General features: G+C 42.9%; 2 protein-coding genes across 6 annotated transcripts; one reads left to right on the forward strand and one right to left on the reverse strand.

Annotated features, from left to right (window-relative positions):
- Nucleotides 1–212: 212 nt before the first annotated feature.
- wbp11 (WW domain binding protein 11) lies at nucleotides 213–8,414 on the reverse strand. 2 transcript variants are annotated; one of them, XM_079565327.1, is made up of 11 exons: nucleotides 8,344–8,414; nucleotides 8,230–8,261; nucleotides 8,047–8,140; nucleotides 6,775–6,971; nucleotides 6,489–6,622; nucleotides 6,254–6,399; nucleotides 4,891–5,052; nucleotides 4,434–4,559; nucleotides 2,200–2,466; nucleotides 1,933–2,118; nucleotides 213–894 (listed from the first exon to the last, which is right to left on the reverse strand). In XM_079565327.1, the coding sequence occupies exons 1-11, from the start codon at nucleotides 8,405–8,407 to the stop codon at nucleotides 296–298; spliced, it is 2,007 nt and encodes a 668-aa protein (XP_079421453.1). In that variant the 5' UTR covers nucleotides 8,408–8,414; the 3' UTR covers nucleotides 213–295. The 2 variants fall into 2 exon arrangements, with proteins under 2 accessions (XP_079421453.1, XP_079421452.1); XM_079565326.1 differs by having other exon boundaries at nucleotides 6,254–6,402.
- Nucleotides 8,415–9,421: 1,007 nt separating this feature from the next.
- LOC306969653 (SWI/SNF-related matrix-associated actin-dependent regulator of chromatin subfamily E member 1-like) lies at nucleotides 9,422–25,275 on the forward strand. Of its 4 annotated transcripts, none has more exons than XM_079565342.1 (11): nucleotides 9,422–9,478; nucleotides 9,981–10,036; nucleotides 11,641–11,684; nucleotides 13,496–13,594; nucleotides 15,651–15,743; nucleotides 19,445–19,576; nucleotides 21,508–21,679; nucleotides 21,799–21,971; nucleotides 23,629–23,730; nucleotides 23,808–24,018; nucleotides 24,922–25,275. In XM_079565342.1, the coding sequence occupies exons 2-11, from the start codon at nucleotides 10,030–10,032 to the stop codon at nucleotides 25,230–25,232; spliced, it is 1,344 nt and encodes a 447-aa protein (XP_079421468.1). In that variant the 5' UTR covers nucleotides 9,422–9,478; nucleotides 9,981–10,029; the 3' UTR covers nucleotides 25,233–25,275. The 4 variants fall into 4 exon arrangements, with proteins under 4 accessions (XP_079421468.1, XP_079421469.1, XP_079421470.1 ...); XM_079565343.1 differs by having other exon boundaries at nucleotides 15,651–15,731; nucleotides 24,922–25,274; XM_079565344.1 differs by lacking the exon at nucleotides 13,496–13,594 and having other exon boundaries at nucleotides 24,922–25,274.
- Nucleotides 25,276–27,769: the final 2,494 nt, after the last annotated feature.

Here is a 27,769-nt window from a genome sequence, read left to right on the forward strand (position 1 = left end):
AGCTCGGTTACGCCCGGGGGTAAGGGTAAGGTAAAGTGAGAGGCCAGACCGGTGGCCCGAGAGCCAGTGGCCCTTCTGTGCTCTTCCAGAATGGACATATGCTAACGTCATGCTAACGTCATGCTAACGACACAACAGCCGCTGGGTCAAACACGCACAAATATCAACTTTTTTTCCACATAAAAAGTTACATAATGCATCTTTAAATTCACTCCATTCTAATATTGGCCCCAAACACACAAACTGCACCTCCATCTGCCGCACACAGAACAGTTGAATGTTTGTTGTTACTGTTTCAAAGCAGTCCTTCCATCTCCCTCATAAAGGCTTCATACACCTGGTCCTTGGTCTTCATGTTGGGTTGGGCCAGGGCCCCCACTTGCGTTTGGTGGACCCTTGCAGCCGGTGCGTGATGCTTCTGCCCGTGCCCGCCTCTCATATGGTCATCCCGCCTTTTCCCCACTCCCAGACCCCTATCCCCTGGCCCCGCGGCGGCCCCGGGAGCCATCTTGTCCCTCCGCACCCTCAGCGCGGTGGGCACGAAGCGGGTGACCTCCGCCTTGGGGTTGGTGATCTGGGGCTTGGCCGAGATGGTGGCGGCGGCCCCCCCGGCGGCGGCGTTGATGTTGGCCCGCTTCTCGATGGTGGCGCCCGCGGTGCCGGGCGGAGGGGGCATCTGCATCCCGCCGAGCCTCATGGGCATGCTGGGGGGAGGAGGCATGGAGCTCTGCGGGGCGTTGTCCTGGCCGGAGGAGCCCGGCAGAGCTTTCTGCCGCTGGACGATGCTGGGAGGGGCGCTCAGGACGTTGGCGTTGAGAGGGGGAGGGAACAGGGACATTGGAGGGCCCATGGGGCGCTGGGGTCCGCCGGAGCGCGGGGGTGGAGGGGGCATACCTGTTAGGATACGACAGAGGGAGGAGTTAAATACATTTGAGTATAGCTTTAATTAAAGGTGCATAATGGAACTTTAATGTGCCAAATTGGGCCAATCGGGAAGAGAAGCATATTTTTGCCAATGATTTAAGGCGAGACACGGCAGGTGAAAGTATTGATTTTTCACGCAGTGGTCGAAGATTTTTATCTATTTTCCTCCCTTTACATCTTAGTTTTCATGTCAGATATAAAAATGACAAAAGTCACCCGCATGATGTTTATTTTATGATGTTTTGTCTGCGAGGTGGGGGCAACCAGGAAGTAGCTGCTGCGCCGCGTAGAAAGGCCGTCTTTCAAGCGGGTTTTCATTCATAAATATTGACAGATTTTACATCCACGTGTCCTGCTACTGGTGCGGAAAAGTTGGAGAACGGGCCGCGCATGCGCAGTCGTTACAAAACTTCAGGGCTGGTTTTCTCTGAATGAGAGAAGCCGCACTCGGGCAGAGCCTGAGCCCTTATAGAAGCTCCCACAGACTCCAAACTTTACAGTCTGAGACCTAACAATATTTTGAAGGTTTTTTCAGAGGGATTTTTTAATATCTAATTCCTAGCCTGATTTATTCAACTTTGAAACCAAAAAAACAGGCGAAATTTGAGTTTTTACAGATTTTTTCACTGATGATTAGTTTATTGAAAAACTAAACAGTATATCCAAAATCCCCTCTGAAAAAAATCTTAGTTTCCAATATGTCAATAAAATAAAACCATCAATTGTAATCTGGCTCAATTCATTATTTTGATTTCGTTGCCCAAAATATAGGCAATTTGGGCCATTTTAATGCTCAAAATGCCTTAATTTTATGTGAAAACATAAAATGACAGAAAAAGTGCAATACATTTTTTTCTCATATTTATATCTGTAATGTTCAACAAAAGTTTCAAATTGAAATCTCTACATTTATTTTTTTTCCCTATTCACCTGCAGTGTCTCGCCTTAGGTTACCATGGCAACACTCTTTATCCCATATATCATCCCCAGTCCTCAGTGTGTGTTTACCTGGCGGCGCTGGGGGAGGTAGCCTGGGCGGAGGGCCTCGTGGTGGGGGGCCCGGTGGGAGACCAGGAGGGGGGCCGGGAGGAGGGCCTGGGGGTCGGCCGGGGGGAGGTCCAGGGGGCAGCAGACGGGGCACAGGGCCTCTCATTCCCGCAGGCATACCGGGGGGCCTCATGAACGGGGGAGCACCTGAAGACACACACGATCAACACAGGATAAAAGGACAGCCATGGTGGATAACAGGACAGCCATGGCGGGATTCAAACTAACCCGGAGGTGGTCCCGGCGGTGGCCCCGATGGCGGGCCGGGGGGTCTCATCAGGGGTGCGGGGGGTGGTCCTAAAGGCGGCGGGCCGGTCATGGGCGGGCCCTGCATGTGTGGTGCCTGTCCAGCCGGGGGCGGGAGCCGCTGCTGGGGCATGAGCGGAGCGGGAGTTTCCCCTGGAGGTCCTCTGTCCTCAGTGTCCGAGCCCTCGGAGTCGTCCGTGTACTCTTCCTCCACCTCCTCGTCCTCCTCCTCCTCCGGGATGGACTGACCTGAACACACACCAGACGAAAAGAATATGTCGGTCACATAATGGGGGAATTCAGCTCGCAGGACTTCTCTCCTCCAGTGAACGCCATTTGTAGGACTTTTGACCGTTCAGAGGATGGAAAATACTGTTTGGAACTGTTTGGAATTCTGCTTTTGAAAGAATCAAATCTGCAAGATGAATGAACCCTTTAGAAAACCGGTAAGCTACATATAGAGAGTCACTACATCAACCATCATGTGGCTAATGCAATGTGTTTACAATCACACCTGTGTCAGGAAACATTTTAAAGCGGCTGTACTGAAATTATCCAGTTTTCAAATCCTGACAAAAGGAGCGACTTCACTTCAAATGTTAATTGCAGTGAAACATAACTCCTGGTACCTAATCTTTACACCAACGAACATGCAGCGGGCCAATTGTTTAAGCATCAGGGCTACTCTGGGTTTAAGATGACTCAAAATGACTGGGGCTGGGCACAGTTAAATTTTTTTTTGATACCAGTTATCAATACAGATACCTGAACTCTACTTTTTCCAATACCTATACTCAAATATCTGTCATCTAGAACCAGAAAACAGAACAATAATGTTTGTAAGATCAACAACATCAGGTTCATTTGTGTGAAAATTGGGGAAAATTAGGAGAAATTGTGGCGAAAAAAAGTCTGTAAAAAAAAAAAAAAGATTAAAAAAAAGAAAAAGCAAAAAATTTAGAGAGAAATGGGGCAAAAATTAGGAAAAAGAATTGGAGAAAAAAAACAAACTTTTTTTTTTATCATTCATGAGCACAGTTTACAGTTATTTGATAGAATCTTTTTGTCGGCATTTTAGACAAACTCATACCTTTGCTGACTAAGATTTAACTAAAACTAAATTAAAAGTACTTCATGATGACCAAAACTATGGACTTCAATCTGCAGATATTTTATGTTGACTCATAAAAACTACGTAAAAATGAGAATAAAGGGTAGCCTGGCTGAAGGCAGACTGCTGTGACGCGCTTGAATCATTTGAACAGCACAGCAGCCTGGGGACCATGGCCGAAATTTTGGGCTGAAGCAGTGTTAATTTCGTCGACTAAAATATTTAGTCTTAATTTTACTCAAAGTGATATTTTTGACGACTAAAATTGGACTAAAACTAAATTAAAAGTTGTTCATGAGACTAAAACTATGACTAAAATGTCCAGATATTTTAGTCGACTAAAAAAAGACTAAATAAAAATGAAAAGGAGAGACTAAAATCATCCAAACTTCTATTGAGCGTCTGAAAGAGCCTCAGATCATGTAAATCCTCTGCCAAAGGAGCAGCTCTGAGCTTTGTTCATGTGGAGCAGCTCCATGAAGCAGAGGAACAACGTTAAATATGATTATAATGAATATTATAAATGCAAAGTCGACTAAATTTGTCTTAAATTCAGTCGACTAAATTTACATGAGATTTTAGTCGACTAAAACTAGACTAAAATTGAAGATATTTTTTTGACAAAAACTAGACTAAAATGGAATTACATTTTCGTCAAAAGACTAAGACTAAAACTATATTAAAATATGTTGTCAAAATTAACACTGGGCTGAAAGTCTATTATGCATCTGCATGATAGACTTTCAGCCCAATAAACGGCTATGGACATTCATAAACCACACCTCTCCTACGAGAAAATGAATTTGTGGTCCCCAGACTAAATATCACTTGTGATTTTAGTCTGGTGTTAGCCAGACTAAATAAAAGGACTAACACATCTGAACTCTCAGTGACACAGTTAGAACGAGCTTCATGTCATTTAAATGTGCTTTGTCCATATGGGAGGAAACATGAGGCAGTGATGTTTTGTTTTCATGTGGCTGAGTCCAGTAAACACAAAAATATCAACCGATCTACACCTGAATTCTTGTAGTATTGGCACTTTGCTCCGACAACATATAAACGTGAACTTGAACATGAAGAGAGCAGTAAAGAGTGAGCGTACCTGCCATCCTCAACATCATGGCCTGTAGAGGAGTGATGGCCTTGGTCTTCTTCACTAAGCGCTTCTTCTTCTTCTTCCCGTCTTGTGTGGCGTCTGGAGGCCCATCTGCAAAGCGGACGCTGCGGCCTGCGAATCACAAACACACATCTGGTCAAGCAGCGCTGAATGTGAATGAAGATTTAGTTTTTAGTCAAAATGCAGAAGTACATAAGGATACAACTAACTACATGTTTGATACTGTGGAACAAATAAACAAGTCATTAATTCATAGATTTTATAACATGGAAGTGTATTAGAATTTGTCAGAACAATTTTCCATTTCACAGATGTTTTAAGATAGAGGTTCACCCTTTTTCAATCAACATTTCAACAACCTTTTGTCTCTAGCTGCTGCAGAACGAGGCGCCGATGAGGAGCTGTGGGTTTGATCTTTTAAAACACAGCGGAGCAAACTCACCAGCCTGTCGGTCTCCTCCGGCGTCCTCCTCCATCTTGCCCTCGTCTCCGGCCAGCTCGTCGTCGCTGTCCTCCCCAGAGTCGCTGCCACTGCCCCGGTCGCTGTCGCTGCCGCTGTCCTTATCCGGCTCCATCGACGCCTCGATTCCAGGAATGGGCAAATCTGAGCGAAAGGAAAGAGTTAAATACCGCAAAGGTTTTAAAACTCTGCAAATATATGTCATTATGATCTCAATTAGGACAGAGGATACATTTGATTTGTTCCAGGATGTCTTCTGTATGGAGGGCTAAAACTGCCTCAACAATAAAAAAATATATATAAATAAATAAATGTCTATATTGGCAAAGCATTATTGAAATGTAAACGCTGTTAGCGGTAGCATGTAGCATTTAACCTCTGCACAGTAAACACATGTGCGGCTCATATCAAAGACCTCGATTATAGAAAAAAATAAATAGCTCAGCTCTCATCTCTTTAACATGTGTCCAAGGCTAGAGGTTTTGCGTTTGGTTCAGGGCATTCTCTGGAAAATGTCTAGCTCATGTTAGCAGCTGTTCTGCTTTTTTTTTAGGTTGTGTCAGTAACTCTCCAGGCGGGTGGAAGCGATCAGATCCTAAAGTTTTGTTTTCCTTGTAGTCAGTGCTCTTGTGCAGTGAGGTGAGCGACTTCTGGAAAGTAGCAATTTGAGTTCAGTCAGAGGAGATGTAAAGCTTGATATAACAAACCCCAGCAAGAAGTTGGCTAACAAAAAAAGGTTTTGTGACTAAAAAGCATCTATAGCAGGGTTGGGGAAGGCCTTTTTACAAGGGGCCACATAGATCGAGTTAGAGGGCTGCAACAACAAATACTGGAACTTAACATTTGAGCCTACTCTGGCACTGGCCTTGCCTCATGGTCATATCAATAATGGAGAGAGAGTGGAGGAGTTTGCCCACCTCTAACTATAGGGTGTCATTTATTTTAACCCTAAACTTCTCATGTATAAAATTATATCAGCATTTGTAGCTATGTATTTCAAGAATAACTGACAAATTTATTTATTGTTTTGGCAGTTTTTGTCCTCCGTACACTTCTGAAAATGCAAATGCTTTGTAAGACAAGTACTTTCCACATGAGACAAAGCTTCAACTACGTAATACTTTCATTCTTTTACCACATTTTACCCCCATGCACCTAAAGCATTGATGGATTAGCAGTGGATTACTTCTTTTTGGTTTTTGTTACAGAGAAATTCGATTGTTGGCTGCATCGCCCAACATTGCAAACTCTAACTGGACATCTAGCCCTTCTTTCAACCATTTGAATATTTCTTTTCTTATGTGGACTTATTAATTGACAAAAAAAGAAAAAAAATAGCACGTACCGGCGTTGGGACCGTAAATGCGGCGCGCCGGAATGCCGTACAGGGCCAGGATCTGCGGAGGAGGGGGTCCAGGAGGGGGGCCGGGCGGCTTCTTCCCTGGAGGTAAACGTGGGATACTGGGCAACGGTGGCATCGTGGCGGGTTTACTGCTGATGTAAAAAAAAAAAAAAAATCACAGACTCGGTAAGTTGATTCACTGATTGTTGATAAAAGCTTGTAGAGCGTTTGCACCGACCCGAACGCAGAGGTCTTCTTCAGGATGGACGGCGGCTGCGCTCCGGGCAGTGGGATGTCCTGGACGTGGATGTTGGACGGGGCGTGAGGCATGTCCGGTAAAGGAATGCTGTCCACCTCCACGGACTCTGCGTTCTGGATAAGCAACGAAAAATACACATTTAAAACGGCACAGTCACAACAACAATAGGTTTAAGAATATATGAATTAGGGTTCTGAATAGGCCTTTGTGATTTTGAGAATTTTCAACCATTTATAGAGCCTGATTGTGTCCGACTCAAACCGACCTTCACAGAGTCGAAATACAGCGCCAGTTGCCCTCGCTTGGTTTCGTAGTCCAGCTCCAGTTTGCGCAGCTCCTTGTACGTTTCCGGGTTCTCTCGCTCATACAGGCGAACGATCCGCTCAAACGTCTCTCGCAGCTTCTTCCGCTTGTCTCTCAAAACCTTCTCGTTCAGTAGAGGCTGCTGAACGGGGTTGAACTCTGTTGACAAAAATGATATATTACTGAAAAAACAATGACGGCTCGGATGAAAGTTAGCAGTATTCAGGGCTGGAAATAAAAAAATAAAAACCTGCTGTTGTGGATTTACTATCTCAACCATTAACATTGGCTTATTTTGATTTGCAAAATGTCCGTTTGACCAGCTCTAACGTCTTAAACTCTTGCTCAAAATGATTGAAATCTTAAAGGTGCATTATGCAACTTTTAGGGGGGGGGGAAAGAGTTGATATTAGTGTGTATTTGATCTTGTAGTGACCCAGCGGCAGTGAGTGGTTAACATGGCGCCTTTACTTTTGATCATGGAAGTCTCTACAACACTCCAGTATCAATTGTGTTAGAGGTTTTCTGGTGAGAGGCTCCGTCAGCAGTGAAAATCTTCCAAACAACTGATCGTGGAGCCTCCTGGAGACTTCCATGATCAAAAGTAAAGGCGCCCCATGCTGACCGCTCACACAGCCGCTGGGTCACTACAAGATCAAATACACACTAATATCAACTTTTCCCCCCCCCCCTAAAAGTTGCATAATGCACCTTTAAATGACTCAATGTTGAAATTTGTTAATACATATAATACTTACAAACTTCTCTAAGAGCATTTACGTTACAGTAAAAGTAAAGGATAATGTATTTTTCTTTATTATGACCCCATAAATTTTGAAAATATGAACTCAAGCCCAATTTTCAAACTTTATTTGCCAAAGTATAACTATAATATAATATAACCACAATAGGAAACACAAGACCACAGGAAAGAGCACAGCTTCTTTAGTGATGTAGAAAAGCTCACTATGGCGCTCTGAGGCTACGTATCAGATGCTAAGTAGTCACTTGGTCATATTCTTCAATCTAAGCGTACACAAAGTCAAACAGGATTTAAGACACCTCACCTCTACTGTGTCAATATCTCAAATAATGACAAATAATTATTTTCATTTACACACAAAAAACAAATTGACAAACTACTGACTTTTACCTAGTGGCTTATTAACTCAACATAACCATGTAAGAACATTAGCCAAGATGCTGTCAGGCCCCTGTTGTATTTCCTGCTTACCCATCTCATCCAGCTTCTCCATGTCTCGGATGATCTGTCTGGGATCTTTCATCTTCAGCACCGCCGCTCTCACCATCATCCTCTGCTTCTTGTTCTGTCAAAGCATTTGGAAGAAAAGGACAAATGTAAACAACCCCTGAAACAAGACACAATTTGAACCACGTTTATCTAAGTTTTACAGACCTTCTTTAACTCCCTCTTCCTGGCCTCCTTTCCTGAAGAGAGAAAGCAGAACTATATAAACAACTATGTTACAAACAAAATAATAAATCACTCTTTCTGGAGAGTCACACTTACGGGCCTGGTCGGTGGGGTTCATGAACTTCCCACTCTTGGTGGAGGAAGTTGACCGTCGACCCATGGTGTTGGTTTATAAGTGTCCTATAAGATTGATACAACAGTTTAGTGATTTTGCTGAATATTGGAGCTTCTTTTGATATAGACATCACAACTCCTATTATCGCGATAACAATATTGTTGGTGATATATCGTGCAGCCAAAATAAAGTTATCATCAATATGTTAACCAAACAATAATACATATAACTATAGCACTTTTCTTAGACCTAGTTTAGATCTGGCTATTGGCTATTGTATACAACTAACTGTTGTATATTTAACATTGTTGAATTGGCAATGGCAGTAAGAATATTGTAACAGCAACCTTGTCAGTTTTAACAGAAGATAGACAATTATTTGTGGAAAAGGCCGATTATAATCCAAGAAACAATCTAGAAAAGAAACACATTAAGCCACTGATGATTAGTTTGCACAGGCCAATGCACAGGACTAGCAACATCGTGCTAACTCCCATTGAGCGTTTCAGCAACACACCAGGGAGCGTCTTAGAAAGGAAAAAACAATAGTTTACCTTTTACAGAGGAAAATCTAATTACACAGATCCCTGTGCAAGGCCACAGAGAATCCCCTGTGGAGATCTGACTTGTAATGTCCCAAAGAAAACTCTCAATTCCTGCATTTACTTCCAAGAGCACGAATCCACTTTTTAGCCGTCCGCCATGTTTACTGCCGCGAGCCACGGCGGAAGTCGTCATCGTGACATATTTGAACTTTGTTTATTTCTCTTGCGTTTATTGACTTTATTGCTGATATTTTTTTTGGTCTTTTCTGTGTTTTATTTGCAGTGCCCATCACTATATTCATTTCCAGTATTAAAACAAAAAGTAAAGAAAAGAATATCTAGTTTTACTTTGAAACTTTTTAAAAAATATATAGTTCATTCATTGATTTAATTATTATTTTACTGTTCAACTCTTTAAAACAAACAAAGAAAGAAAAACATTTAATAAAATTAAATCCGCACGTTTGTTATTTTTTACTTTGAAACAGCGAGCGCGTGAATCGGGTTAACGTGGTCATTTCCGGTGCAGACGGAGACACGAGCGGCCTGCAGCCAGACAAAGGGCGGCGCAGTGAGTACTCATTCATTACATACTTTTTTAAACTCGCTTTCTCCTCTGCGATTACGACTTTACGCGTCCTGTAAGTAAACAACACCCTGCAGCGTGTTTAATTGAGTCATTCTGGGCTCTGATCTTGTATTTACATCACGTGTACCTCCTCAAATAGCTTTGTCTGTGCGGCTATCCACAAGCTAACGCTAGTCTAACGATAACAATCTTTCGGGCGAGTTTTGCACTAGGTTTGCTGCTAATAAAAAGTTAAATTTAAGCCTTATTTTAAGTATGTAATAGTGGTATGCCCCCGTAGCACCCCTGACAAGTCACAGCAGACTTTTCAATGAGATCCTTTGCTTTCTTTGTGTTGGCGGAGGCTCTCGGGCCAGACAGGCTAATCACTGATCACTTATTGTTGCACAGCGTTATATAGTTTAAAGATGGAGATTAATAAACTAATCAAGTTGCACCTGGTTTTTGCACTCCACCTTATAAATGTTGTGGTTTCTCTTCGCAGGACTTTCATGATGTTCTGAGGCTGCACGGCGGCTCCCCATACAGACAAAATGTCAAGTAAGCGAACAAATATGTGTAAAACGGGAATTATTGAATGAAATGTGTGGCTATATTAAAAAACAAACAAAAAAATCTCCTGTAATTCATAACATTTGATTACAGCTAGCCATGTGTATGCTAATTTTAAAGCTAGGTCACCAGCCTTTTAGGTGTTATTGACAAACCTGCTCTGCATTTGAGATCTGAAATGTAAAATCCTGGAGTTATTGTTTACATAAAAGCCAATGGACTGGGTTTACATTGCAACAGTATCACCCAAAGTCAACCCGTCATGTTTCCATAGGCTCCCCTCTGGTGTGTTTGAGTGGTTACAATCTGGTGTGGCGTGTTTACATGCATGAGTCTTCCGTGTGTTCAGTGACATCCACTGTCCTGAGTCTGACCGAAAATTTAAAAAATATGTAAAAAGAGAAAGTATACACCTGGGCTGAACTAGGAAGAAGCCACACAATATCACATTTGTTGGCATATTTGACCTTGTAGTGGCTGTGAGTGCTCAGGATGCCACCTTTACTTCTAAACTATTGATCCTGGAGCATTTTAGAAACCACTGTGATGGAAAGTAAAGGCACTGTGCTAACCACTCGTACGGCCTCTGGGTCACTACAAGGTCAAATACACACACAGACTCTTTTTTTTTTTTCATATACACATTTGCATAATGCACCTTTCTACAAAAATGCACTGTAACTTAATGTGCTATAGTTGACTTTTAGCCATGATTTTCATTTTAGTTGAGTTTCTGTATAGATACAGACGGCATCTCTGGAATCGCCCATATATGGTCATGTTTGATGCAGTTAAGGGGGAAAACAAAGAAGAGAGAGATCTTAACTTTCTCCAATTATTCAAAAATTACTTTTATAAATTCTCAATTCTGAATATAGTTTTCTACTAAATAAAAATACAAAGACACGGAGAGGAGCAAAGTGGTTTAACAGCCCATAATTGCGTAAATAATGGAGAATGCTAACATCGTGCCAATGCTAACGGATAGCTAACACTAGCTAGCACTAACTACGACTGCCTACTGAACAATCTGCTGTGATAAAATATCCATATGGGCCTGATTTGCACTTGACTTTATTCATGTGTGATAAATAAGTTCATATTCCACCAGGAAATGGCAAAAACGAGTGGAAAATTGTTTCCTAGAAGATTCTATTTTCCCCCTCGGTGAAGCCACGCCCCCTTCTATGATGAGATGCCGTCTGTATCTGTGCTTTAAGTCTCAAATTTAACTTTCTAAAAGTTACTTGTTCAAGCTTTGTTTAAATGTAACTGTGTAATAATCGCTATGCTATTATTACTCCTCAAATATTGCAATTTTTAATGGCACTAATAATATGAAAACAAATTGAATTGAGTGAATTGCGCTGTGCTACTCTCTGACAGAGGTGAGATTGAATGTTGTGGGGAATCTCTTATCGATATCTAACTGCTGAACCTCACACTGTAGCATCAGAACAGTTTACTGTGAATACCAACTCCAGTATTTTACCTGCAAGATCTCAATGGGTTCGATGGTTGTGATGCCTTCATGTTTACAACACTGCACTGCACACACATAAAATTGTTGTGTTGACCCGCTTGTTTTGCAGAGCGGCCCTCGTACGCCCCCCCTCCTCCCCCCGCCCCCACAACGGTAAGAATCCACTCCTCGAACTTCTGCTAACACCAGTCTCCCTCTCCTCTGTCATTCACTCTTTCTCTCTGTCCTGAAAGCCCCATCACTCCTTTTGTTTCCCACCTTTTTCTCGTCAACATCAGCAAAGGTTCACTGGGTTGTTTTTGAGTTGATTTCATTTGGAAGACGGCTTTAATAGCAGCTGTTATTTTTTTTAAAGTTAGACATGCTTGCTTTGCTTGAGAGGCTGAATTGCATGTTGCATTCAGGGGCAGGACACAACAAGTAAGGATTCACTTAGCAGAAGGTTTGAGGACAGATCTACTTTCACATCCTGTAGACACTTTTGAATGTCTTCTAAGTGGTTATCCCAATAATATTAGCTGTCCAATGCGTGGTTTTAAGATATCGATTTATTTGCTCAGGACACGCTGGACTGTTTCATGTCCATAAGCATAAAGAGGACCCGGAAGATGATTGCACTGCCGCGAGAAAAAACGTGGAGGCGCGATGACCTGTGAAAAAGGGCTCATTTCCCAGAGAAATGTGCAGAACTTTAGATGCAACATTTTAGCCCCCGAACCTGACAGTGCTGTGTTCCATTCGTCCTCTGAGGTCAGAGAGTGACTGTGTAGAAAGTAACTGCACAAATTCATATTTTCAGCTCTCAACCCCCACCTGAACCGAGCACATTTTCCCAAGTTTGGCTTTACCCAAATCTCAAAGCTTCTTGAAGATGGTGACAAAAACAAGGATGAAAACGCAACAATATTAAAAGCATCAAAAAGTTTCCAAAATAGCGCTGAAAGTACAACAGAAAACGGACCAAAAAGCCAGTAAAGAGCAGGTAACAAAAAAGCAACAAAAATGTGACCAAAAAAGGCGATGAAAGGGCAGGAAAAAACGGGCAAAATTGTGACGAAAAACGCCAACAAAAGAGCAACATGAAACTTGATCTGTTTTGCAGGTCTTAGCTTTCAAATCAGGCTCTGACCGCTGTAAACTCTTGGGTAAAGCTGAACTGGAGAAAATGTGCTCGGTTTAGGGTTTAAAAACATGCCAAAATTAAGAATTTTACAAACCTGAACAGGCGTGGTTATTATAGATAATAAATAATGAGATAAATCAATAAAAAGCACAGTTGGCTCTTGCTGTCAAGTCAGTGGTGAATGTTTGGAAAGGGACAGACAGCAGGGGGCAGTAGAGGAAAATGAAAGAGTAAACACAATACATGCAAAACTACTGTAGTTTGGTGTAATTTACTTGTAACACAGGGCTGAGAGAGTCAACCCGACTTTGCGTTTAGTAAGAGGGGCGTCTGAAATGTACAGGTCGGAGATAATGACTTCCTAGGACAACAGGAATGCAGCTTAGGAAACTTTGTCCCCAGAGTAACCGAAGCTAAAATCTATATTTTAAAAAAGGCGAGAAAGGAGCCTATAGAACTTCTCCTTTTGCCGCCAGGTTTATAAATACATCAAACGCACTGCGATGTCCAAATGCCAGTGCTTCACTTTGGTTTATTGTAATGGATGCGGCAGGAGGAATAATGGAAATCTTGGCCATTTTGACGACACAATCCTAAACTCTATTGTTAAAATAATTCCCCCAGATTCCAGAGTCACTGTGCACGTGGAGTCCTGTGTCTGAATGCAGCAGGCGCCGTCTTTGCATTTGCATGACTTCACTGAGAAACAAACAAGTGAAAAAGACTCCTATGATTTCCTTTTTGATTATTTGAATGTTTGTTTTTTGAGTTGGCCCCTCTTCCTCCTCTTGTTTGTGAGCCCATTTCTCATTCGTGTTTTGTCTCATTTGTCTTCCATCAGCAAATGCCTTCCACCCCGGGGTTTGTGGGCTACAACCCTTACAGCCATCTGGCCTACAACAACCTCCGGCTGGGAGGGAGCTCCGGAGGCTCCGGCAGGGTAATGCATGCTCCATGTGCTCCATGGAGGGACCGGGACCACAGACAGAAATAGGACACGTTTTTTTTTTTTTTAGATTATTATTCATTTGGGGCTTTTATTGTTAAGTAATAATAATAATTCTTAACTTGAGGTTTACCTACACATTTCAGATAAGGCAGTCAAGACGGGCTCCTTGGATAGTTTTGCAAATATTCAGTGTGGCTACTTGAATATCCTATGTAGGTGCTGAAAAATGGACACCTTAATAGAGCTTAGTAAGTCATTGAAACACCTCCCAAGAGAATATCATTTTCAAATACATTTTGTAGGGATAGATGTTTCTTTCACACTTATCTTGACTATTGAGGCCACCTTTTCCTTTTTTTAAAACAAACACATAGGACACATTGTCAGTATAAATTTTACTGCTCTAAATGTACAATATGTAATTGATAAACTGTGAATGTGTTCCAAGCATAGACTGTATAACAGTGGACTGATTATAGCCCCCTCCTTCCTAAAGCCTAATGGGGAAAATGGTGCTGGCTCCATAACTTTTCCATTGAAACTTTTTTGCCTCTTTAGGTCCCTGAACACAGGCTTATCATTCTGACCTCCACATCTTTGTCCTAACACTCGCAACATCCTCCTATTCTTTCCTTTCACTGTTTCTATTTCCATTTCCCCTCTATTCTAAATACAGGAGCCGGCTCCAAAACCCAGCCATATTGCTAGCATGAGCAAGCTTCAGTCTCAGTCCACTGATAACAGTCTATGGTTCTAACTGTAAAACTGTCTCTTTTGAAGATACGCAGGGATGTCAGAAAGTTATGATCAAAAGGCTCTGACTCTAAAAGCTAAACAAAAAAGTTTCTCTAATGGAATGTGAATGCACACTATGGGACCAATTTGAGAAAAAACATTTAAAGATGCCATTTGGAACTTTTTATGCAGAAAAAGAGTTTATTAGTGCGTATTTGACCTTTCAGTGACCCAGTGGTCAGCATGTTGCCTTTGCTTTCCATCCCAGTGGCCTCTTGGATGATCCAGGAATATCTGTTTTTAGAAGATCTTTATTTATATAGCGCCCTTCACAGACATAGTCACAAAGCGCTTTACATGAGACAATTGTACATTCACTCCATACTCGGTGGTGGTGAGCTATGTTTCTAGCTTCAGTTTCCCCTGGGGGAGACTGTCAGAAGCGCTGTCGCGACTGCACACATATGCGCCAACGTACCCTCTGACACCACCATACATTCACTCACACACATCATTCATCCTTTCCTATTGTACATGTTTTTAGTGGTGGAGGAAACCTACGCAGACACGGGGAGAACATGCAAACTCCACACAGAAAGGCCTCGTTTTTAGGGTTTCTGGTAGCTTTGCTGGATGAAATGTATAACCATGGAGATGGTTCCATCAGCAGAGACAACCTACCAGAAACTCTAAAAACACTTAATCCTTGAGCGTCCCAGAGGTCACCATTATCCAAAGTAAAGGTGCTATGCTAACCACTGATAGTCACTGGGTCAAATCTGCTCTAATATAGTTTTAAGTTTATTTTGAACTGATTTCAATAATGTAAAACCCAAAACTTTGTACATGCAAAGCCTCACTGTGTAACATTTCATCGTAATTAGAAATAGCTTAAAATGTTCCACAGTGTGACTTTATTAGACCTTAAGCCGAGACACTGCAGGTGAGGCATTTTGTGCAATATATGGCCAAAATTGTCTTTATTTTTAGAGGCAAAATTGAAATAATGGATTGAGCCAGGTGTACGTGGTCAGACAAAGATGTGTTCAGTTTGTTTGTCACTTTACATCAACATTACTTTACATTTGGAGAAATGTCGTAGCAGTGCCACATTTAAACCGTTTAGTGAAGATATACTTAGTTTTCAGGTGAAAGTTTATATGTTAATCTGTAAGGTTTGCCTGCAGTGTCTCCGTTCTCGACCTGCTCAGTTACCGCAGGCGCTCTCATGTGGTGATCTGTCTTGTCCGTCTCGTTTGATTTAGTTTGGCCTCTGCTTGTGTCTCTCCCTCTGTGTCGCCCCCCCATACAGAACTCCACCGGGATCACCGTCCCAAAGCCGCCCAAGCCTCCGGACAAGCCCCTGATGCCTTACATGCGGTACAGCCGGAAGGTAAGCAGGAAGGTAAGACACCCCTCCACGGTGTCTGCTGTTACTGCTTGTCCTCCCCCCCACCCTGCCCCCCCGTGAGCCGGGGGCGTGAGGGTGGAGCCAGCCAAGCCAGGACGCCATCAGCCAGCACCACCACCTCCGCCGCCGCCTCGCACCAAAACTCTCTTTGCCTTCCCTGTGTCCTTAGCGCCATAGCTTCTGTCTTTCATCTGTCTGCGCGAGAGAGAGCTCAGTGTGAGTGTGAAGGGCTGAGCGATGAGGCCAGGAGGGTCCAAAGCTGCTGCGAATGTGCACACTCTGCTTGTAGCCGCAAAGCTAACGGCTAATCTTAATTTAAAGCTAGCAAGTAGTATAATATCAGTTGCAGATACTTTAAGATGCATGGCACTTTAAATGTGCTAAAGCTCAGTTTTAGCTCTGATTTTCCTCGTGTATTTCCATGGGTTTAAATTGAATGGAACAAACCGTGTGGAAAGGTTGAAAAATGTAGTGAAATACTGTGATATCGTTATCATATGAGCTATGTGCGCGCTGACCCCATGTGATTTCTGCCTGGACTGTAACATCCTGTCCTCTGTCTTTTACATTTACAATTAGCACACATTTCACACATATGAAGCAACAGCTCAAGATTTGGTGAAGGATAAGATGTGACTGGAGCAGGTTAGAAACATTACGTGAGATGTAGCGACTGTAGTGTTTTTGTCTTGAGGCTAGGGCTGTGCAATTAATCGCAATTCGATTACGATTTCGATTACAGTAAACGATTACAAAATTAGCATAATCGCAAAAAATCGATTAGAATATATATATTTTTCTATTTTTTATTTTTTTGCAAAGCAGACTTGCGTTATTTCATGGCGCTGGGATTGTTTTCCCTTCGCTTTTCACGTGCCATGGCTCATGCTTTTGTCTGACATAAAAAACAAACGGCGCTGTGTGATGATGTCATCAGGCCGCGCTGCTCAGTTTACTTGCGCAGGTGTGAGGGCCGGCCAGCAGGGGGCAGGTGTGAAACAGGGACCTCTCTTTAATCTAGGCGTACTTGAAATCATTTGTACTTTTATGACTGTCCAGAAAACATAAAGTGTAGTGTAGTGTTTTGATTAATAAATAAATAAAATAAAGATACTTTTTTTTAAAGGCAACAAATAATCGTGATTTCAATTATGACAAAAATAATCGTGATTATTATTTTTTCAATAATCGAGCAGCCCTACTTGAGGCTAACGGCTAACACACACACACACACACAAAAATAAATAGAAACTAAATATTAAAACTAGTGCAACGTTTTGAACTAGCTCCGGCCTGTAAATAGTTTAAATGTTATTGAGTTGTTCATTGACATTATTTAACACTGGCCTTTAGCTCCAAGATAAAAGATCCGCCCTTAACGAGTGCTGGCGTTTCCTTTGGGGCAGGATTCACAGAGAACATGTTTTTAACACGCTGCAGTGACTGTCCATCAGAAACTCTGCCCTTTACCAAATCCTGAACTATCGTTTCATTTGTGTGGGACCCTGCTGATCGGGAATGTAAAGGATAGGGGAGAGGAAGTACAGCGTCTTATAGCCCTGGAAGAAAACAGGGGACACTGTGCATGTAGCCCATTGCAAGATTATTTAGCAGCCCAATTGAACGCGCTTAACATTCACTGAGGGTAGTTTCAGTAACAAATAAGTAGTCAGGCTTAAATTTGAGGCGCTCAACCATTGCAGACTGGAAGACATTATCATCAGTTTGTTTCCCTCTTTAACCTCTGCGCGCTCTGTCCAGCCTGGCGCCTGCAGCTGCATTTTACTGCGCACGCTCTGCTTTCAGACGGCTTCAGCAGCGCTATAGGACCCTACGTCAGATGTCAGAAGTGCATGGTGAAGATACTGTCTTCTGAAGAACACGGCAGAAAGCAATATATTCTGTTGCCCCGGGTTCTTGTGTAGAACTTCTGCTAACACCAGTTAAAATCCATGTCATAGATGTGCACTGTGAACTCTTCTGTTGAAGCAGTTGTTGCACATCTTGTCATGAACGTTTGCTCTCCATAATCGCTCAGCCCTGTATCTGTGTGACTTGTTCTCTTCTTTTTTTTTGTACTGTTCAGACATGGGCTATAATTATAGATTTTATAGCAATGCCTCGCAATGTTAAAGATATTGTGGTTAGGCATTAAAACGGCACTAAACTTCTTAACCCCGCCTTACGCAGGTCGGCTTTACCCAAATCTAAAAGGTTGCAGTCTATAGGCCAGTGTAACGCCTCATTCAGAGCCAGTGCTGGCCCTTCTGGGGCCCTAAGCAAAAATCCACACGGGGGCCTACAGTACACATGCCATGGTTATTTGACGAAGAGCAAATCCATTTACGGTCAAAAACGGTTCCACTGTGCAGTAGTGCAGGGCAGAAGTGGAATTCAGGCCCTGCCCCTCTGTGTGAGAACCACTAACCACTAAGCCACTGTGAGACTGGGATTTAGGACGACTATAGTCTATTTCCCAACTTTTTAAAATGGCAAATGGTCACATTCTCTCTAGTCTCGCCAACCAGACTCCGCTTCTTTACAGAAGAGGGTCTGGCAACACTCCATTGCGCGCTTTCAAAGGAAGGGACGCAGCGATATGGAGCCGACCGACCAATCAGAGCAGCTCTCTGAACGGGAGTCACGTTGTTGCACCTTTGTTTTGTAGTTTTTCAACACAAGCAACCACTTCACGTAATGCTCCGGTTTGCTTGTATTCTTACGTTTTTCTGACATAAACGACAGAAGTCATTTACTGAACTCCGTGTGGCAGGAGCGCCATTGTTAATGTCCCAATGATACAACTTTCTTGTCGCTGTTTCTGTCGTCACATCCGCTCTGTTCTCATTGGCTACTCTGCGCTTCGGTTGTCCCACATTAGTCCCGCCTCAAGCAGTAGCTTTTCTACGACAGGGTCGCCAGACTAGTCTCCTGACCCACAGTTTTGGAACCGCTGATTTAAAACTAACTGAAACCTGCACCTGACGGTTATTTCTGTCTGAGAATTAGCCTGTGAGTCGCCCAATTCGTTTTAGACTGTGCACATTCAGAGAACCAGAGTTACTGTAAGTAACTGCGCGCATTAGAACCGTGTGGATTCAACTCATATTTGAGACAAATAGGCCGTAACAATGCGTTGATTAATCAGTGAAACAACACCGTAGTTTGACTGAGACGTGGGGCCCTTGTGGCTGCGGGGGCCCAAGGCACCTTGCATAGTTTGCCTATAGGAAAAACCGGCTCTGGCCTCATTTGAAAGCTTAGACCTATAAAACGGATCTAGAAGGATCTTGTTCCTCGCGTTGTCACTTTTTTTGACATTTTTAAGTCACCTTTTTGTCCCGTTTTCATCACTGTACTTTTTGTGACTTTTTCATCCTCATTTTGTCACTATTTTGACACTTTTTTCACGAAGCTTCAGATTTGGGTAAAGCAGAACTGGAGAAAAGTGCTTGGTTCAAGTGGGGGTTAAGAAGAAGTTAAGTGGTTGTAAAAAGACCCAAACAAAAACTAGCCCATGCCTCCAACACACGTCTCTGTCATTGTAGTTTTCTTTCACTCTGACTAGTTTTTAGTAGTTTTTAATTTCCCCCTCTCAGATTCACATGCCCTGTAATAACCAGCGTTTCTCTTGGCTGCCTGTGCCGTCTGTATGTGTGTCCGTCCGTTTTTGTGCGTGGGCTAAATGAAACCAGGTATGGGACCAGGTGAAGGCGTCCAACCCCGACCTGAAGCTGTGGGAGATCGGGAAGATCATCGGCGGCATGTGGAGGGACCTGACGGACGAGGAGAAGCAGGACTACCTGAACGAGTACGAGGCCGAGAAGGTAACGCAGCATTTGGAGGTTTTACTCGAAGTCAGAGCCCGGCTGGTGTTGATGTTGGCTGCACAAAATATCACCGAATTCTATTGCAAAAACACGTCGGTCTTTTATTGCAGTGGTTCCCAACCTTTATTGTCTTGTGTACCCCTTGGGCGTTTCAATGGTCGTCCGTGTACCCCCTACCTCAGGGGTGTTGCAGTTTGTTTAGAAAGTATTTACTTAAAAATGGTATTTGTAAGAAAAGGGACAATGTTGCAGTCAAAATAAACCTAGAATTCTCCCAAGGCAACACATTTTACTGAATATATAGCTTTTCCTATTAAAAATATGTTCAATATCCCCCTTTTTTCAATCTGAAATTGTTTCAAGTACCCCCTGCTAGGTCCCCGTACCCCTGGTTGGGAAACACTGTTCTATTGGACTGAGATGTTCCAATGCAGCTGAGACACAGCGATAAAAACATCAAGTGGTTCATTTTGTGCATATGACAGGTTTTAATGCTTTTGAAAATAGTGGATAACACCTGAAGCAGCAATTTAATGAAGAAATGTTTGGCAGAAAACTTATTTTTATTTGAATTTTTAAGCTACTTGACAGGAAGTGACATAGATAGAGGTAAAGTTCCATCGATACAGACGGCAGAAGTTTACAAAAATATTGTGAACTGACAAACATAGGTTTCAGGATAGGGTGGAGCAGAGCAGGGTTCACTACTGACACTACTGAGAAAAAACAAATCAAAAATACAGTTTAGTGGGGCTTTAATAAGTGCTGAATTATGAATATATTTTTCTAAATAAAGAAACAAAGACATGGAGAGGAGAAAAGTGGTTCAACAGCCCATAATTACGTAAATAACGGAGAATACTAACATGCTACATGCTAACGCTAGCTACGACTGCCGCGTTTTTGCTTCTACTGAACAATCTGCGTTGAAAAAAACATCCGTATGGACTCGATTTAGACTTTACGGTATTTGTGTCATAAATAAGTTCATATTCCGCCAGAAAACAGCTAAAATGAGTGAAACATTGTGGTACTTCCTTCCCCCTCGACGAGGCCACGCCCCCTTTTATGACGTGTTGCCGTCTGTATCCATGTCACTTCCTGTCAGTGTCCAATAAGGAAGCGAAACGTTTAACATCACGAAAATAGTCAAACTAAGCTGGGTAAAATATTTAGCAAAATCTTTGATGTAATTGTGTTAGCTATGTTGTAGCAAAAATGGTGTCGTCATGCTCTTTAAAGCAGTACTAAGTAACGTGTTTACCTTAATAAATCCTTGTCGTAGTCCCTGTGGGGGTAATACAAGTGTTAATGGGATGACTGGAGGGTCTTTCATCTTCCCCTGGTGTCTCTGGCCAGAAAACCATGTTTGCAACTTGACTGCCACCAGTGCGGAGAAAGCAATACACACTAATGGAATCACGAAGAAGAAGCTAACATGCTAACGGGCAAAGCTAACTGCGGGCTAACTCACTTTAAACAGTACTTACAGCCAAGTTTGAGTGAAAAAAAATAATTCTATTGTATAATTGGATGCACAATATCCCTCTCTCCCCTCACATTTCCTGTCTACTCTCCAAGACAATTAATAAATTAAAAAATCGTAACTTGCTACTACACCTGCAGTTGCGCTTATGGCCTTTAGGGGGAAGAGTTACTTAGTACTGCTTTAAACTAGTTTTCTCCCATAACATCTTAAATGTCAAAGTAAAAAGATATATATAAAAAAAATACAAAAAATATTTGATTTTGCTCACCTTAAAATGTGCAGGTTCAGGATTAGTCACGTGTAGTTGATGCTGACAGATGCTGGAACTTACTATAAAACATCGCAATAGTAATGTTAGTATTTTGTTTCGTTGTCCAAATAATGATGCCGCTCACAAAAAAACAAAACATTTACTGAGGAGTGTCAAACTCTCTCGTAGATCGAGTACAATGACAACATGAAGGCCTACCACAACTCCCCCGCCTACCTGGCCTACGTCAACGCCAAGAACCGCGCCGAGGCCGCCATGGAGGAGGAGAGCCGGCAGAGGCAGAGCCGCATGGACAAGGGCGACTCGTACATGAGCATCCAGCCGGCCGAGGACCCCGACGGTGGGCGCACCATAGTCTAGTCTAACGGGCCAGAAACATTCCTACTAAAAACAAAACTTAAACTGGACTTAAACAGCTGGACTGAATAGTGACTCTGTGCTTTGTCCTGCTCTGCTCAGACTTCGACGACGGCTTCTCGGTGAAGCACGCCGCGGCCGCCCGCTTCCAGAGGAACCACCGTCTGATCAGCGACATCCTGAGCGAGATCGTGGTGCCCGACGTGCGCTCCGTGGTCACCGTGGGCCGCATGCAGGTGCTCAAGAGGCAGGTGCAGTCGCTCATGGTGCACCAGGTAAAAAAACCCTCATGTGTCATAATGTGTCGAGCGCCACTGACCACAGAAAACAGTGACTGGTTACAGATATATATAAAGCATTTGGGGAGTCTAAACAAAATAAATCGGGTATAGGGAAAGACGTTCAGTAAATAATCTGAGCCAGGACTCTGAGGACAGAACAATATCCGACCATGTGCGCTGCAGCCTTAAGCACAAGACTTTGGATGAACATTGAACATTTTCATGGATAATTTATGAGTTTGTTTTTTCATCATTTCATGTTATTATTGCCTGAACCAGGAAACTACAGCCTGTTTGCTGTAGTTTCCTGGTTTATTTATGCATTAAAAAGCGCTGGCAAGCAAGTGCAGAAATTAAAGGCCCTATACCGGATTTTTTTTTATAACAATCTTGAAATGTTAGTCGTCCAAACTCATTCCTAACTTTTGTCACATGTTTGTAGCTTCCCAATTCTTCACAGGGATGAGTTTAAAGGCACGTCTCCCACCTGGCAGGGTCACTTTCACAGAAATGCAAGAAAACTCTCCTGCAAGTTCATAAAATTGTTCCAAATGCCTTATAATTAGATGCACAGTGACTGATGCCTGCGTTTACAATGTACTGAAGGAGGATAGGGTTAATTCCATTTCATTACTAGAAAAAAAAGTCTGGTAAATGTATTAAAGGAATAGGCCACCGTTTTTACATACTGAGATATGTTCTTACCTCACTTTAGCCGAGTTAATATATCCCCGTCTGGTCTTTGTCCGTGCGCTCTGTCACGCAAACGGAGCACATACGCAGCCTCTCCCACATGTCACATAGCTCCAAAAAAGCTCACGATAGAAGCTACCAAGCTCTTCCACGTGTTCCCTATTTAAATAAAGTTACGTGAAGTGTTTTCATGCGAAGTATATTTACACAGAAATGTAACATGTCGATTTTATAAGCAGATAAAAAGGGGGACTATATTGTGAGGCGTAATGATACGAGGAGCACAAAGTCCGCGCAGTAACTCCTAAAGGTTATTGACGGAAGTGAGCGGGGGAAGTCTTTAGGAGTTTTTAGGACGTTTTGCTCCTCGTATCATTACGCCTCACAATATAGTCCCCCTCTTTATTTGCTTATAAAATCGACACGTTACATTTCTGTGTAAATATACTTCGCATGAAAACACTTCACGTAACTTTATTTAAATAGGGAACACGTGGAAGAGCTTGGTAGCTTCTATCGTGAGCTTTTTTGGAGCAATGTGACATGTGGGAGAGGCTGCGTATGTGCTCTGTTTGCCTGGCAGAGCGCACGGACAAAGACCAGACGGGGATATATTAACTCGACTAAGGTTAGGTAAGAGCATATCTCAGTATGTAAAAACGGTGGCCTATTCCTTTAAAGACAAAAAAAAATAGATTCCTGGCATTAACCCTAAATGTATTGGAAATTAGCATCGCTCAGCTAATTTGACTGCAGTTTCATTGATGAAAATACAAAAATATTAGTCTAAAACACATCCCACTGCAGTTCTGGCTGAAATTCCACACCTCCCATGCTCAGAAGTGTCTTGCTACCTCCGGTTTACATTTGAAAATTGAAATTCCCTCATTCCTCTTTTAGATGGAATGTTTGGTAAACTTGAATGAAGTATATCCCTCCCTTTTCTCCAATATTTCAGAGGAAACTGGAGGCGGAGCTGCTGCAGATCGAGGACCGGCATCAGGACAAGAAGAGGCGCTTCCTGGAGACCACGGACTCCTTCAACACGGAGCTCAAACGGGTAAAGCCGTGACCCGTCAGTCACAGCAGTGAAGGACGGCTCTGCTCTAACTAATGAAGCCGTGTGTTTGCCTGCAGCTGTGCGGTCTGAAGGTGGAGGTGGACATGGAGAAGCTGGCCGCAGAGATGGCGGCGGCGGAGGAGGCGGCTCGCAAACGGGCCGAGGAGAGGGAGAAGGAGGCGGCGGAGCAGGCGGAGAGAGCGGCCAAGCAGCAGGAGGAGAAGCAGAACAACGCCGACGCTGCGGCGGCGAGCAAGGAGAACGACAAGGACACGCCCATGGAGACGGGTATGTCGTGTGTGAAGCACCAGAGGGACTCAAGCTGGAGGGCATTGGTTCCCAGTCAGGGGGCTCCAAAAGTCATTAAAGTAACTGCCCAGACTAAGTGTTATTAAAGAGCTTTACATGGCTTGGAAAATATTGACACTGCTCGACTATTGAAAGGCACTGGTGGTAAAAGTACTTGATTTCATTACTTTTGGTCAAATATTACGCTAATATAATAAAAGTGTTCAGTCAAATTATAACTGAAGTGAAAGTACTGACGTATTCAAGGCCGTGGGAACCCAGGGTGCTGAGGGCGCTGCAGCACCCCCTGGTGGATAGATCGCGAACAATATTAATAAATAGGAAATATGCACAGAAAAAGCATTTTGGGGGTTCATTTTGTCCCTCAGCAGCCCCTAACTAAAATATAGTTAGTTACTCTGACGTATTTGCTGTAGAATATGCTGTAGAATACACAACGGGACGAACCTTCTTCCTCGTTCTCAGTCAGTGGCATTTGACAATGTGTCTAGCACATAGCACCACCTACTGTTCTGGAGTGTGCATTGTTAGGCCTTTATCATTAACAAAAAATAACTTTTTACTTTGGAGCCTTTTATAGAAATGTACTGGAGTAAAATATGTTCCCAACCAAAACACTAAAGTCCAGACCCTCTAAGTGAATTTACTTTGTTACGGACTACCACTGTGGAAAATACAAAAATTAATCTTAACGATTATTTTCAGAACAAGAAGTAGGTTTTGAATAGTATTTTCAATGTATGTATCTATAAAACACATTCCAGTGCAGTTTTTTGTGTGTTTGTGGCATTAGAAATGTGGAAGCAGCTTCAGTTCTGAACATGTTGAGCCAGATGAATAAACAGATTATAACTTTTCTCTCTCTCTCTCTCTCTCGATCAGATGAAGCGTCCTCCACAGAACCCGCGGCGGAGTCCAAGCCCAGCACGGGACCCCCCTCCGACCCGCCCTCGTCGGCCTCGGACAAGGCCTCGCCTCCCCCCGAGCCCCCGGGAGGCGACAGCACCCCGAGCTCCGGCGGCATCCCCAGCGAGGACAGCAACAGCCTGCCCCCGGTGTCCACGGAGGGGCCCCCCAACGCCGTGGCCCCGCCTCCCGAGACCGCGCCCAACCCCCCGCCGCCTCCTCCCCCCCCACCGCCACCCGCCCCTGAGGAACCAGCGCCTCCGCCACCGACACAGTTCGACATGTAACGGCGCGGGGGTGCGGTGGGAAGGCTACATCCACACTAACGGTGTTCGTAAATACGCCGAATTACCAAACTATTTCACCACAGCACGTCCAGCAATGTGGGTTTCATCAACAAACAAGACTTAATCAGTACTTAATCTGGACCAAAACAAGTCGATCATGGAACTACGTTAGCTTCAAATTCCAAAGTGGTCCCAAAAGTGTCCGTATCGTATCGTGAGTTAGTCCGGATGTAGCCGCGCCAGCCTTTGCATGTCCATCTATAGCCGAACTCCAGCATGCCCCACTTCGACGTGACCATTTCCAATAATCTGTTTAGCCAAAGAAAACCCAAGTTATTTAGTCAGGACAGCGAGTGCACAAAGCCATTCCGTCTCTCTCATCCCGAAACAAGCTCAGGACGCGTACAGTGCAGAGTCGGTCCGGAGAGTGAAAAAAAAAAACGTCGATATTCCGCCAACGTTTTCCAATTGACAAACTCGGAAACATCGATATCGGAAACACGGTATCTGTTCGACTCGACCGGCCGCACCGCCTCTGCACTCCGCCGCACGCTTAGCTCAAATAACTCCGTCACGAAACTACTGTGATAAAAGGGCATTGAAGACGGTTTTACTTCCAACTCCACTGTGTTCGTACAGCTCGGCCAGAGTTGTATTTTTCTCTCACTCAATAAATAATTTCGCATTGTAGAGGCTTTTTAAAACTACTTTGGACAGCTCGCCACTGTTTTTTATGACGTAAAAGAGGGTCACATCACACACTATCGTCTTTTTCGAGCTTTTAACAGCGTCAAACGTCCCGCATCAATAAACATAACCATTTGGATTTCCTTGGTTTTGTCGCATCTTAGATTTCGACGTCTTCCGCATCTTTTAAGTCCATGAACTATCACTGTTTATAATCGCGCCATGGATTTATTAGCTTGCCGTTGGCTAAAGCTGGCTGCCGTTGTAATTTTTAAACATGAATCATCATTGGAGCGCTGCCTGCAGAGGGCGCCCCAACCTCAAAACGAGATGCAGACCAGGACGAAAGCTCCAAAAAGTCGATTTTCGCGTAATTCCTCCAGACGTGGAAGGAAGTCGACTCTTCCTTTCAAAACCTCATCGATATTTAACTTACTGTAACTTTGTAGAGATCGATAGAAGCTTTTTAGGTAAAAAAAAACGAAACAGTAACTACTCGAGCGTTGACGTAAAGATGAACTTTAAAAAGGCTACATGAAATACTGTGCATGCTTTGTCAGCCGGAGTTCTCTCAGTGGATGGGTTTGGAGGGGGATTGTCTAAAGGCTGACGAAGGTAAAACGTGGCATTGAATCTGTTTTTAAGCTACTGATCATATTGTATTAGCGTCATCACGTCTTCACTTCGCTCAATGTAAACTCAGTCACTTCCGCGTCGAACGACTGTTGTTTCTTACTGGAATTGAACTGTTTTAGTAAAGAATAGCTTTGTTTTTGCATCTTTTGTACTTCCTGAATTTCTCTATTCTATCCAAATAAAGAGTTTCTGTTACTGATATGTCACGTCGTCCATTGATCCGCTCACTCAAGCAGCCACTCAGCTTTTCCTTATATAGTAGATAGTGGGATGAACCCACAACGCTGCACAATGACAAATGTTGACTGAATTGATAGAACTAAGCAGGACACAGTAAAACAAACTTAAAACAGTTAGTATAGTAGTATTGTAGTAACTTACGTGGACTTTTTAAAGATATGTTGGAGCAGTCTGTTTTACTTGACGTCCTTCTCTGGTGATTTTGTTCAATTTACATCTATATAAATGACGTCGCTGTACTAAAACAAGTCTCTCCAAGACTGTCCTTAAAGTCTCCAAACCTCCATTTTGTTCAGGTCCATAATGTTTACAGCAGCCTGTTGTGTTTGTATCACATATCGGATAATCATTTACATTTAGTCAACTTGAATTTGTCTAAATTCAAAAGGTTTAGAAGCCTCTACTTGAGTCTGACACTCTTTCCACTGTGGACAACCTGTCATGTTGACAGGAACAAAGTGTAGCTATTTTCTTGAATCTCAGACTTTAGGATATTCCTTTAACTCAAAAGAATTATGAGTAACTTAATTCTAAGTAAATTATTTGGTCTGTCAAATTTGGCTTTCAATATGTCACACTTTGGTGAAAATAATACTAGCAATCGAGCACAAATACCTTTCCTACTCTTGGTTGAATGTATAGGTGGTACGAGTGAGTCACACAAATAACGTTTTTTTTAGGAACTACATATTAAGTAACATATTACTTACACAAAATATGCATCATTAGTCATTACAATTTAAGAAACTTGAGTTACAAGTTTAGTTTAGTTGTATGAACGAAAAAATGCCAAACTCCCCCAAATAAAATGCTTTACCAAAACAAGTTGGACACTGAACAAGATGTGCAGATGTGTCACTGACGTCAAAAAACAAGAATGGGGGAGAGCGAATGAAAAGTAAACCTTTGACCTCAATTTTGCTCTGTGGCATTATTACTATTTCAGTTTATATCTTTGAAAGAGTAACTCAAAG

This window comes from Gobius niger, assembly GCF_951799975.1.
Source record: "Gobius niger genome assembly, chromosome: 10".
Lineage (NCBI taxonomy): Eukaryota > Metazoa > Chordata > Actinopteri > Gobiiformes > Gobiidae > Gobius > Gobius niger.

What these genes read in the sequence shown, in the direction of transcription:
- wbp11 (XM_079565326.1), bottom strand. Translation starts at nt 8,407, where the DNA reads ATGGGTCGACGGTCAACTTCCTCCACCAAGAGTGGGAAGTTCATGAAC. An exon ending in CATTTACGGTCCCAACGCCG is followed by an intron (nt 5,053 to 6,253) that starts GTACGTGCTATT and finishes CCTTTCGCTCAG; the next exon opens with ATTTGCCCATTCCTGGAATC. An exon ending in CATGATGTTGAGGATGGCAG is followed by an intron (nt 2,467 to 4,433) that starts GTACGCTCACTC and finishes GTGTGTGTTCAG; the next exon opens with GTCAGTCCATCCCGGAGGAG.
- LOC306969653 (XM_079565342.1), top strand. An exon ending in CTCCCCCCGCCCCCACAACG is followed by an intron (nt 11,685 to 13,495) that starts GTAAGAATCCAC and finishes GTCTTCCATCAG; the next exon opens with CAAATGCCTTCCACCCCGGG. An exon ending in GCCGGAAGGTAAGCAGGAAG is followed by an intron (nt 15,744 to 19,444) that starts GTAAGACACCCC and finishes AAATGAAACCAG; the next exon opens with GTATGGGACCAGGTGAAGGC.